Source organism: Diadema setosum, chromosome 1, assembly GCF_964275005.1.
Source record: "Diadema setosum chromosome 1, eeDiaSeto1, whole genome shotgun sequence".
Taxonomy (NCBI): domain Eukaryota; kingdom Metazoa; phylum Echinodermata; class Echinoidea; order Diadematoida; family Diadematidae; genus Diadema; species Diadema setosum.
This window is the reverse complement of record NC_092685.1, coordinates 40,115,673-40,128,041: the sequence shown is the minus strand read 5'-3', so window position 1 is coordinate 40,128,041 and position 12,369 is coordinate 40,115,673. Positions and strand designations below refer to the sequence as shown.

The 12,369-nt window shown below is 35.5% G+C and overlaps 1 protein-coding gene across 1 annotated transcript in view; it reads right to left on the bottom strand.

Annotated features, from left to right (window-relative positions):
- Positions 1-11,782, bottom strand: part of LOC140236197 (uncharacterized) — a 45,039-nt gene extending 33,257 nt beyond the window's left edge. The window contains exon 1 of the mRNA XM_072316199.1: positions 10,651-11,782. Within this exon, the coding sequence (XP_072172300.1) occupies positions 10,651-11,782 (1,132 nt within the window). The remainder of the gene's footprint in view (positions 1-10,650) is intronic.
- Between the last annotated feature and the right edge of the window lie 587 nt (positions 11,783-12,369).

The following is a 12,369-nucleotide window of genomic DNA, read 5'->3' as shown; positions in this document are numbered from 1 at the left end:
AATCGAGGTCGAACTGTACTTGCATCTTGTTTGCGAGGGAGAAATGAATGCTACAAAGGGATTAAAGAGAAAGAGGTCCCCTTTTTGCCTGTGTCATGATGCTAATTCTATTCTCCCATTCTCTTTTGTTCTGAATAATCTCAAACGGTAATATAATGACCATTGTCTCGTCTTGGGAGGTATAAATATCCCATCTACGTCATTCCCGTGTCTCCTTCTAAGAATCCCAAACAAAAGTATACCCGGGATAGTGCTTGCTTGCGGTAACAAAACCGATGAAGCGAGGGAAAATGGGACATTGATTTGAGTTTTCCTCCGGAAGGGCATGAAACACGCAGCTCATAGGTGAGAAAAGAGGGAGAGATTTTGCTCTGAAGGCAAACACATCGCTGAAGTTATGAGACCAGCATCGGAAGACGGAAAATATGCAAAACAGGACACACGCAGAAAGAAATGAAGAAAAAAACAGTAACAACAACAACCTCGCTGTAAATGACAAATGATGTCGAACCACCAAGCTAATCGATCAAAATCATATTGATATGTGAATGTTTATTGATATTTATAAATACAAATGGATATACATGAATAGGAAGATACATATAAGTACCTTGGTCCATATATCTATTGATAGATTAATGTGTTGATAACTCGACTTATAACCCATTAATTGAAAATAATGTTGATGAAAAGGGGGCAGAAACAATGAACTCAACCAAATCTGATGCAAGGAAAAACCTTGGCATTTTGATCATGAAAGTGATTTATATGCCCTCCTTTCTTGAAATGCATTTTACTCATATTCGATATCGATTCTCGAGTCATTTGTATTATACGTACTATAATTCGAATCCTTGTCGGATAACAAAATGACGTCACTATACTTCGTTGTATTTATTTATTTATTTATTCATTTCCGTTTTATTTCAATAGGGTAGCCCTTTCAGTTAAAAAACTGCTCTACCAAGGGGCCCTGCACAATAAAAAGATACAAAACATATATTCAAATGCACAACGTTACAATCAATCAAAACAAACGTAAACATATCAACCAGACAGAAAAAAGGGTGTGTTACAAAATTATACTATGATAAAAATACAACATGAATAAGAATGAAAGAAACCGAGAGAATATAACGCGAGTTAACAAACAACTATAACAACAACAACAAAACAAATGATATCTCAGTTCCCGGTGTCATAGAAATAAACATAATATGTATTGCACTCTGTTCTTCCTCGTAAAATATCACAATAGGGTTAAAACTTGAGAGATAAGATTCTACTCTGCTTTTTAAATATAGAAAAAGATGACAAAACTTGCATAAAACGAGGTAAGTCGTTCCAAAGGTTTGACCCTTGATAATGCAGAGATCTCTTATAATATTCCGTACGGGGTGTATTGATTTTTAGTGGGCAAGAAGAGTGCATATCGAGTTCGCAAATTGACATGACGAAAAACAACTATTTCTTTTAAATACACTGGCACCATATCATTGATCAATTTATACATAATAAGATACGTTTGGTATTGCCTCCTTTGTATAATCTTTTGCCAGTTTAATTGTCTTAAAAGAGTAGTACTGGATATTGAAAAATCAGCATTTAAAACCAAACGAGCATATCTATTTTGCAATTTTTGTAATTTCTTGATATTGCACTTTGAACTTCTGCCCCAGATTACAAGACCATAATCAATATGCGGCAAGATTAATGCATTATATAACGTAATCAAAATATTTCGTGGAATGTTCTTTCTTAACTGTCGGTTAAGTGTAACGTCCGATTCGTCAATTTTCTCCCCCAGGTGAGCATCGCCTAATAATAAAAGCTCTCCGTAAATGCCAAATTGGCTCATCCAATGAAGAGGTTCAATAAGCTCACACAACAGAGAGGCCTTGGTTATCTTCACATCGGCTTAATCCGTCCTGTGACGGCGATGTGATTGCACGTTATAAAAGCGTATTAAAGAGCCAATTAAAATCCGTCACAGAGAGTCTATCTATTCAGTTGCTTTCGTTTTTTTAGTGGTTTATTGGTACGTGAAAGAGTAAGTAGTCAAACATTCAAAAACTTGCCGCGATCGGGAGAGGACTCAAGTTGTGCCCGCACGCTTTGCGAACGCAGCAACGCGACGTCTTCAATTTGCTCATAACACCAATCTCAGAGCCTGCTTATCCCACTATACGACTTACGCCACAGAAATGCATGGACAGACAGGAATCAGGGATGCATGTGACGTTGGTTTGGAGTGTAACATATTCAAAATCATATCAAACACACGTGCGCAAACACACGCTCACTCAACTGGGGTCCGTTTCATTAAAATCTTATGAGAGACTTATCGCTCATAAGACACACTTATGAGAGACTTCATGAAATGGATTTTACTTCTCTTCCAGTGTCTCTCATAGCTACATAATATTATTATGGAAGACTTTGGCCATTCTGATATTCATGTAAAGACTTTTATGCGATGACTTCATGAAACGGACCCCATGTTGATTTAAGCGTCCCTTAAAAAAAAATGATATAAGCCGTACTTCCAAATGAACTGTTTTGTTTCTATATCATTATGATTTCACAATCACATTCTTTTGCTTTCTTCGCTGTGGGGAGGTTTTCACATCAAGAATATACAGTCCCGGATTCGAATCCTGCCTGTTTAATATACGTAGGTGGAAAAGATGTTTTGTCAGCTATGTTTCTCATGAAACGGGTGTTTAAATTGATGTTGTACAATGCTGGAGTAATTGTGCCAGTATGAGGAGTAAACCTGGAGTACACACGACACTTGTATCAATTCGTAATTCAGTTCAAATAATTTTATTTCCATATAGAGTAATACAAGGTAATATACATAACGCAATAACAGTAGTCACTGTTAATATGTAACATCCACCTTTTCTGAAGTCAGACTTTTTTATAGACATTTTGTTTATACCTTCAGTATCTTATGGTTATTCGCAATACACGCTTTCTTATCACTATACAAACACAATGTAAATGTATGCATGTGTGCGGTGTCTCAATGTGTGCGTATGTAAGTGTACATATTTCTATGTCTCTTCACGTGTTCATTATATAGAATGTTGATTAGGTAGATTATAGCTATCAAGATTGTTTATGATGTATAGCGAAATTAGCATGATGATGGAGATGTACATACTTAACGATGTCTGTGCTTGTGTTTGAGGAGACCAATACACACACTTACACCACAAGCGCCATAACTCACCCAATGTATCAATCATTATTATTTTTTTTTTTTGCTCCCAGTTTGATAGCACTGATGTCACGTAAAACGGTCGTCCGTGCCATATGCACATTTCGTAAAATATTGATACCTAATAACCGCTGATGAAATTGCTTTGGTAGACGGAAGTTGCGCCATAATCTATCATGTGGTATTTGTATGTGCCTTAGTTGTGATGTTGCCTAGTTCCCATGTGTGATCCCATAGTGACTGAATGTGTTGGATACGCGCGCGTGCATGTAATATATAATTAAACGTGTATGTGTCGCGGGAACATGAGCATGCACGTTCTTTATCAAGTATGTAAATGTAGCGTTAACAAGAACGGAACAACGATAAAATTACGGCCAAAAATAAAGCAGAAGAAAAAGGGCGAAAAAATAAAACAGAAGGAAAAGGAGAAAGTTATATTGAATTGAGACAATGCAATTATGGAATTCTAAAATTTTCATGTTTTCAGAAAAGTTGTAGTGTTCAATGGGGTTATTGGTCAGAATCACGTTATATGAAAATTACTTAAGGTGATGTAGGTTGGCCTGACAAGCCTCCCGAAGAGCCGCTAACAGATTCGAAGTAGATACACTGTGATAAAAAGACATACTTGTGAATATTATCTGATATTTCTGTCATGAAAATCACTGCAAAGTTGTAGTAACTCGGCAATGATGATTTACACAGGGAGGGAATGTAACTGGTTAAGGATGGCTTCCGATTATCTCTCTCTCTCTCTCTTTTAATCTTCTAATTTGCATAATTGTGGTTGCTATCAAATTCTGTCTAGTAAAAGCATATGCAACTCCACAAATTCATGCCTTTTATTTGATGAACGATTTCATTGAAACTTATACTATTTCATTTTATACACTTTATAACACACAATAGATGAAAAAAGATAGATAGATAAGTAAATAGATAGAAAGAGAGATAGATGAATGCATAGATAGATAAATAAATAAATAAATAGCTGAATAGATAGATAGATAGATAGACAAACAGACAGATATTACTTTATCCATAGAAGTCAACTCGAACAAAGAGTGCATTTCTGTGCCGAAAAAACGCCCGGCGCTTTGCACAACACGTCTTGGGTGAAATACGTGCATAAACGTATCATGCTGCAACATTTTGGGGCACTGGAGGCTAGAAACTGGCTAGCCCGAATAGGTCATGTTTGTTCTCCTATAGGGTTTCCCATTTCTCGACACCCAGCGATTTCAATTCGCCCTTTTCCCTCTTTTTCTATTCCTTTGACTGCCGAAATGCACTGCTCATCAGTTTTCCTATAGGTGCGACATAATATGCCGCTCTCGCCGAATCGGGCTATTCTTCTTTTGGTGAGCTCAGTACATGGAGAGATCTCCATGGTATGGATTTACTCAAATTTGATTTTGATTGGTTGATTCTTTTTCTCCATTTCTTTTTCATACAGAAATTTGATACAAAGTCAATTGGATAAAGAAATTGAGTATAATATTAAATGAATCTAACAGTTGAAACAGGTAAGTGATTAATTCAAATATAATTCCATGATAAAAATGCAAAATGAGGACGAGGTGTTATTTTGTGCATTATTATATGCAAACTTAAGAATCACATTGTACCTGCCGTTCAAAAGACAATAAAGCAACTCTAAAATATAATAGAAATACAGGAGACCATCATCATATAAGTAAATGCTTGACAAGGCCTCAGAAATAGTTGTCTAAACAATACAACAAAGTAAGGGGATATACTCAAGTCACCAATCACTGGGTAGAGATAAAGAGAGAGAGAGAGAAAAAAAAATGAAAACAAAAAAGTCCAGTGGTGCATTGTACATTGTGTCCCTCTGAAGTTCATCGATTTTCTTCTGAACATAGCAACTTATGCAAGTTCATGAGGTTTCAATTCTAAAGATAGAAAACCGTATAGTATTTTGTAGATAGGACACATTTTCAAATTGTGTATGTGAATGTGTCGTTCGTCTCGTAGTCGTATTAGGTAGATCATGGAGCTACGTAGCTCCATGAGTAGATGCATCCTTACTTGAATATGCATCAATTGTTAATTATCATACTTAGGGGAGATTTGTTACAGTACTTGATGCTGTAATAGTATCATGAAGGTAATGTGTCCGTCGGAAAACAATCGGGCTTATTATCGAAATTCCACGCGATGCATTGTAAATCAGAGACGCTCCAACAAAAAGAATTACATTACACACCGTGGCTTGATACTGTCAATGGCTGCAAGATGTCTTCCACCCTCTCCCCCTCCCCATCTCCTTTCTCTCTCTATCTATAGGTTTCTTTTTCTTTATATAATACCTCTCTTCCTCTTCTTCCGTCTTTCTTCCCTGTAGGCCGCCTGCCAACCACACTCTCCTGGACATGTATCTTCTTGGAGAAAATGCTTTGTCCGATCGTGCCACCCAATCTGTAACATGCTTTGCAATCTACCCGGCGCCCCTTTCCCTACTTTCTTTTTTTTTTCTTCTACTCCCTCTTCCTCTCCCTCTGATATATACCTGGGATTACAAGGTGCATGACTTGAATGCGTTCTGTCGAGTTTGCAGGTGAGAACTCCGAAGAGCGGCGAAGCCGGCGCTGGTGTTTACCTGCCGCCCATGAATTCAAAGAAGATCTATAAGAGAGTGAGAGAAAAAGGGGGGGGGGGGAGGACAGAACGCAGAAAGAGGGGATGGTGATACTGTATACAAAGACACGAGAGGGGAGTTTAATCGAAGGCGTTCGGGGAAAGGTAGGATGAGGACAGAATGCTAGCGAGGGAAGGGCGCGATGGGGGATTTTAATTTGATTTGGGGTTGATCATGTAAACAGGGTATAAGAATACTGGCCGAAAGACGGGGGCGAATTCTCGACTTGGAGGTGATGAGGTGAGAGGATGAGATGAGGCGTGTTGTATACATGATCCTGGAATATATTGGATTTTCTAAAATTATACAACAACATGGCTTTTATCCACAAAGAAGAATGAGTTTTATACTTTATAAAGCTACCCTTAAAATAAAAATTCAAACACAATGGTTATAGCGATATACGTTGACCATCTTGATCAGAATTTACAGTATCAATGTTTTTACAACAGAAATAGGCCTATTCGATAGTAGATAATGCAGTGCAGCGTTAAGTCAGTGTAAGTGGTGATAATGATTAATTTTAGAAGCAAATCAAACTAGAAAAAATAAAGAGAAAGAGAGGAAAAGGGAATGATCAGACTGAAAACATATTACGCCCCCTATACTTTACGACTTATTCTTCTCATACAAACAAATATTGTTAAAACAATACAATTTGTCGATTAGTGCATTTTTATTACCCTTTATTAAATGAGGTACATATGTCTCTGAAATTAGATTAAATTGAATTAAATTCAGAATAGGAGGTCGTTTCTCACTTAATAACGCAAGGGTAACTCCACCGAATGTGCACTGAGCAACACATACACTGTAGCTGTAATGGGCTATTACGAGGCCACGCGTACTTAGCCATTTATAATGAGCGTGTGTTCACCTTCTATACATAGTGAGCTACATAGATATACTGGTCATGATTGTGCTATTGATGATAGCCGTAAGTGTGCCGTAAGCGTTGGGGCCGACAGGACATGGACGAATGCAAGGCATCAATTAATAACGGGGGAAAGATCCCATCAAAAAAGGCTAATCGCCAATACCCAAATGTATTCGGTCCCAAAGCAGGACCGTGTCTGCAACAGCAGAGTTGCAATTAGCGACGAATGATTGGAAAGAAAGTACAGTACTGACCCACTCCGCTGATGTAAAAAGCACTAAAATTATAATGTTCATGGACGCATAGCATGGCCAGAGAAACAATGATTCATGAATACTAATCTCTTATCCTATCAGGCGGCTGCGTGTTTTAATGGAAGTAGGGTTTGTTGTTGTTGTTGTGTGTTCGTTTACCTTTATTTTTCTTCAGGGACCTCAATCGAAGAGCAATTTTTAGTGTGGGACGACCTTCACGACTGTTATGCCGTGTTGACGTTCACTTCTCACTCGGACCCTGAAAATAGCATCGTGTACTTGAAGTCAAACTGGTAATGTAGAGACTAAATTAAGTGGATGTACTGTGGGTGCGTGTATGAAAGAGCATGCACTTCCCATTTGTTGTGTATAAGGTAGGATCTGAATGTGTATAATTGGTTTGCGAGGAGCTCTATTCCGTATTTAAGTTGATGCTTTATGTAAATCTAGGTTTTCCCATTCATTTTCAAACTTTTTTCATTCAATTTCACAAATTTTTACTTCAATTTCGTCCCGGAATGTCGGGAGTAGGCCAATCTTACTTTCAAATTCGTCTTTCATCGTTCATTTTCAAATAAAGTCCATTCAATTTAGTCATTTGGCATACATTTTCCTCATTTACAGTTCAAATTCGTCAGTCTCACTCGCAGCACTCAAAACAGCAAGATCGATTTCCTCTTTTGTCGATCATTTTCGTTAAATTTTCATTCATATTCGTCTCATATCTCTACCCGGTGTGATTTTCCAGTCATTAATGTATTGTGGGTTTTTTTTTTCTGTAACCGTTCACATTTTACATTCAGGAGTTAACATACACACAAGTGCCCCCCCCCCCCCCACACACACACACAGAACCACAGATAAAGACACACACACACAAGCAATCCGAGTACACACTGATACAAACAGACGTATACCGTCTCGCAAACGAAAACACTGACAAACGATTTCTAGGCAAACATGATTAAAGACAAAATTTAAGTGTAGAATTGTCGCCTGTTTAATGTCAAAGAATGGACAACATAATTATGTTTGCTGCTTTCCAGGGTACAAAATTTAAACTTTGCTTCATGGATTATGATGCGAAAACCTGAACATTACGAGTTAAAATTCAAAATGTGACACTTACATACTGTCCTGCGGTTATGACTTTTAACTGTCGTTTATCCTTCAATCATTTTCGTTGGCAGTCTTGTTTTTCGTTTGTATTGTTAAAGATAATGGTTAGGGAATAATGTGTAACGATACAGTTTACGAGAGAAAGTAAGAATATGTCGGCTTAAAGTTGGTTCACCATCAAAATAAAGAATCGACAGCATCTGACTAATTTGAATGAAAAAATCATGAAATTGTGTGAACAAAGACGAATTTTTGTTTGTTTTTTGTTTGTTTGCTTTTATTTCTGCATTCAATCAAATGCAATTTGAATGCAAACTTCAAAAAGTACAAAGACAAAGAATAACAAGTGCAATGAAATGAATCGATAACAGTACATAAATAGATTCACATAGGTGATTGCATTGAGCAATGTTGATACACAGAAACATGAAATAAAATATACAGTATTTTTCAGTAAACAACAGAGATAATTGAATGCAGGAGACCACCATCATAAGCGATTAAACTTGAAATGGATGGAGGCCTCATAAAATGACTATCCAACGACATAACTCTCTTGGAGGAAGGTGATCAGGTGAGTGCAGTGCAGTTGCAGGTGAGAGTGCAAGATGCAGTTGAAGGAAGAAAATAGAGATTGACAATAAGATGACAATCTATACTATAAATATTTGTTAGCTCAATTGGTTTGGAGAATATAATTGTATCAAATATCGTTTAAGTGAAGCTTTCAAAGAATAAATACTTGAACAAGACTTTATATTATCCGGGAGATTATTCCAAATATCCGGACCCGAATATCTTATAGATTTATGTGTCACTAATAATTTGGGATTCAAAAGATGGAAATTTCTACATATACGAGTAGGGTACGAATGGACAGAAGTATTGAACCTAAACATGTTATCAAACGATGATGGAAGTTGATGATGTATATATTTGAACATAATTACTGCTACTTGAATAATATTCAAATCAAAAACCTTCAATGTTTTAAGCTCATGAAATAAAGAATCAGTATGAGCCAGAAAATGCGATCCTGTACAAATACGTATAACTTTCTTTTGTAATTTAAATATAGAATTTATTTTGGTAGAGCCGCAAGTACCCCATACAACATTGCAATAACTTATATATGGGAGAATTAAGGAATTATATAATAGAAATAAAGTTGAACGAGGAAGAAAGAACTTCAGCTTGGAAATTATCCCTATATTTCTAGAAATACACGTTGTAACATGATGTAAATGCTCATTCCAAGTCAAACTTTCATCTATATATACTCCTAGAAATTTTGAATTCATTTTCTTTTCTAATGGGATATCATCAATGTTAATATGTATCAACGTATCTTCATTATGAGAATGAAGTTTGAAATGAATAAAATGAGTCTTTTTTATATTCAAAGAAAGTTTATTAGACTTAAACCAATTTGATACTTTACTAATTTCAATATTTAGAGTGTCATTTAAAATCTTAAGATCTTTATGAGAATAAAATATATTCGTATCGTCAGCAAATAGAACAAAAGAGAGAAGAGAGGATGTATTTATAATATCATTAACATAAAGAAGGAATAATAATGGGCCTAGAATTGAGCCTTGAGGAACACCACATTTAATCAAAAGGGGGTCAGATTCACAACCATTAAAAATAACATATTGTCTTCTATTAGTTAGATAATCTTTAAGCCATAAATGTGCTTGTCCTCGAATACCATAATGACTAAGTTTCGTGAGTAAAATAGAATGATCAAGAGTATCAAATGCTTTACTCAAATCACAAAATATACCTGCAACATGTTCTTTGTTTGCAAAAGCACTCGTAATTTTGTCATAAATTTGTGTTAGTGCTAAATCAGTTGAATAATTTTTTCTGAAACCATATTGATTGGGAATAAGTAAATCATACTTATTAATAAATTTAAGAAGTCTATTATAAACAATTTTTTCTAAGATTTTGGATATACTAGGCAATAAAGAAATAGGACGATAATTGCTAATTTCATGAGGATCATCTTTTTTATGTACAGGATTTACTTTCGCTATTTTCAGCAGATCAGGGAAAATACCTTGTGATAAAGAAAGATTAAATATATAACTTAACGGTTCTGCGAGTGGATAAACTATTTCTTTCAATAACATCATACTTATTTTATCAGAGCCACAAGATTTAGAGCTATTTAAAGATTTAGTGATACTAATGATTTCACTGGGACTTGTTGGATTAAGATAAATAGACTCTTGATTTTGGTCAAAAAGATAATCTGTAAAATGAGCAGAAGTATTGCTAATTTTAGTAGCAAGTTCCGGACCGATATTAACGAAAAATGAGTTAAATGAATTAGCATACATATTGGGATCATTTATTTTAATACCGTTTAATGTGATATCATTCGCTGGCGGAGAATCAGGCTTTTTACCTAGGACCTCTTTAATAATTTTCCATGTTGCATTAATATTCGAAGAAACCTTTTTCATTCTGTCAGAAAAATATAATCTGCGGGATAAACGAATCAATTTTGTCAATTTATTTCGATAAACTTTATACATATTCAAATTATATTCAGTTGGGTTACGAATGTGTAACTTATACAAAAAATTACGAGTTTTTATGGATTTCAAAATACCTTTTGTAATCCAAGGATTTCTTGGTTTATTTCGGTTAATTCTTATTCTGCATAAAGGAATATTATTTTCATAATAATATAATAATTTATCATTAAAACATTTATATGCCAAATTAACATTGTTAATACTATAAATATCTGTCCATTCCTCTAAAAATAAATTCTGTTTCAATAATTCCACATTACGTTTTGACTCTTTATAATACCATATTTTATCATGTAATTTATTACGACCCACTTTACATTCACAAATTGAAAATATTGGTAAATGATCAGAAACTTCAGAACATAATATACCCCCCATAATTGTATTATTATACACATTCGAAAATATATTATCAATCTGAGTTGACGAGTGTGGATTTATCCTGGTGGGTTTATTGATAATTGACATAAACCCATATGAATACATTAAATGCATAAAATTAAGGGAATTATTGTTATCGGATGTGGGCGAAAAGTTAATGTTGAAATCACCAAAAATAAAAACATGTTTACTTTCATTACCTATCTTATGGAGATATAAATCCAATTCATCACAAAATAATTCACAATTCAGATCAGGAGGTCGATAGATTAAACCTATAATAACATTTTTAGAGAGTGGGTTCTCAATTTCAATAAATAACGTTTCTGCATATCTTAACGTGATTTCAGAACGGATTTTGAACTGTAAATTTTGCGCAATATAAAACGCAACACCGCCACCCCTTTTTCCTTGACGATCAGCCCTAACTAATTTATGATTGGGTAAATTAAAGATATCTGGGGAGTTTTGATGTAACCAAGTTTCACTTATTCCAATAACAGAAAATTCAAAATTGTTTAAAGAGTGCAAAAGATTTTCCAAATATTCAAAATTTTTATTCAAACTCCTAGAGTTTATATGAAGAAGTGAAATATTATCTGAACTATACGATACAATATCATTGAATTCAAGGGGTGTGTAATATTTACTGTCGCGCACAGGCATAACGTCATCAGGAATATCGGGGGTATTCATATGTGACGCCATTCTGTAATACAGAAATGTAAATTACCGGAGATTTGAGAGACAACAACTGCATAGGTGCTAATGTGCATTTTGCAAGTGCATACTACTGTGCAGGTGTGTGTACAAAGTGCAAATGTGTGTGGGGTTTCAATATACAATACAAAATTTGGTACAATTAGACCCATCTTGGTCACACTTACAATAATTACTAGTACGCAATTACAACAGATCACCAGGGGATAGCCGGACCACTCAGTATAAAGGTGTTGTGCTTTAAAACACGTACAGACAGAGAATTCAAGGACCGTGACAATTGCTCAGTTAAAGTTCAGGGAGACTTTCCCGTATACAGGGGGGGGGGGGGGGGGAGGGGAGTAAAGGGGAGTAAACAGTAAAGGTTCATTTCTTGCAACATCTGTATTGGCTATTGAATGTGGGACTTTTAACCATGCACCCATTAACACACGTATCAGAGGAAAAAAACAGTACAAATACTGAATGGAAATCAGGGTGTTGATAGCAACCCGTTTAACATGCGTCAAACGCAGGTGCTACTTGCAGTGGCTTAATTACCATTGGAGATCAGTCGGTCGTGGCGCGAAAAAGCA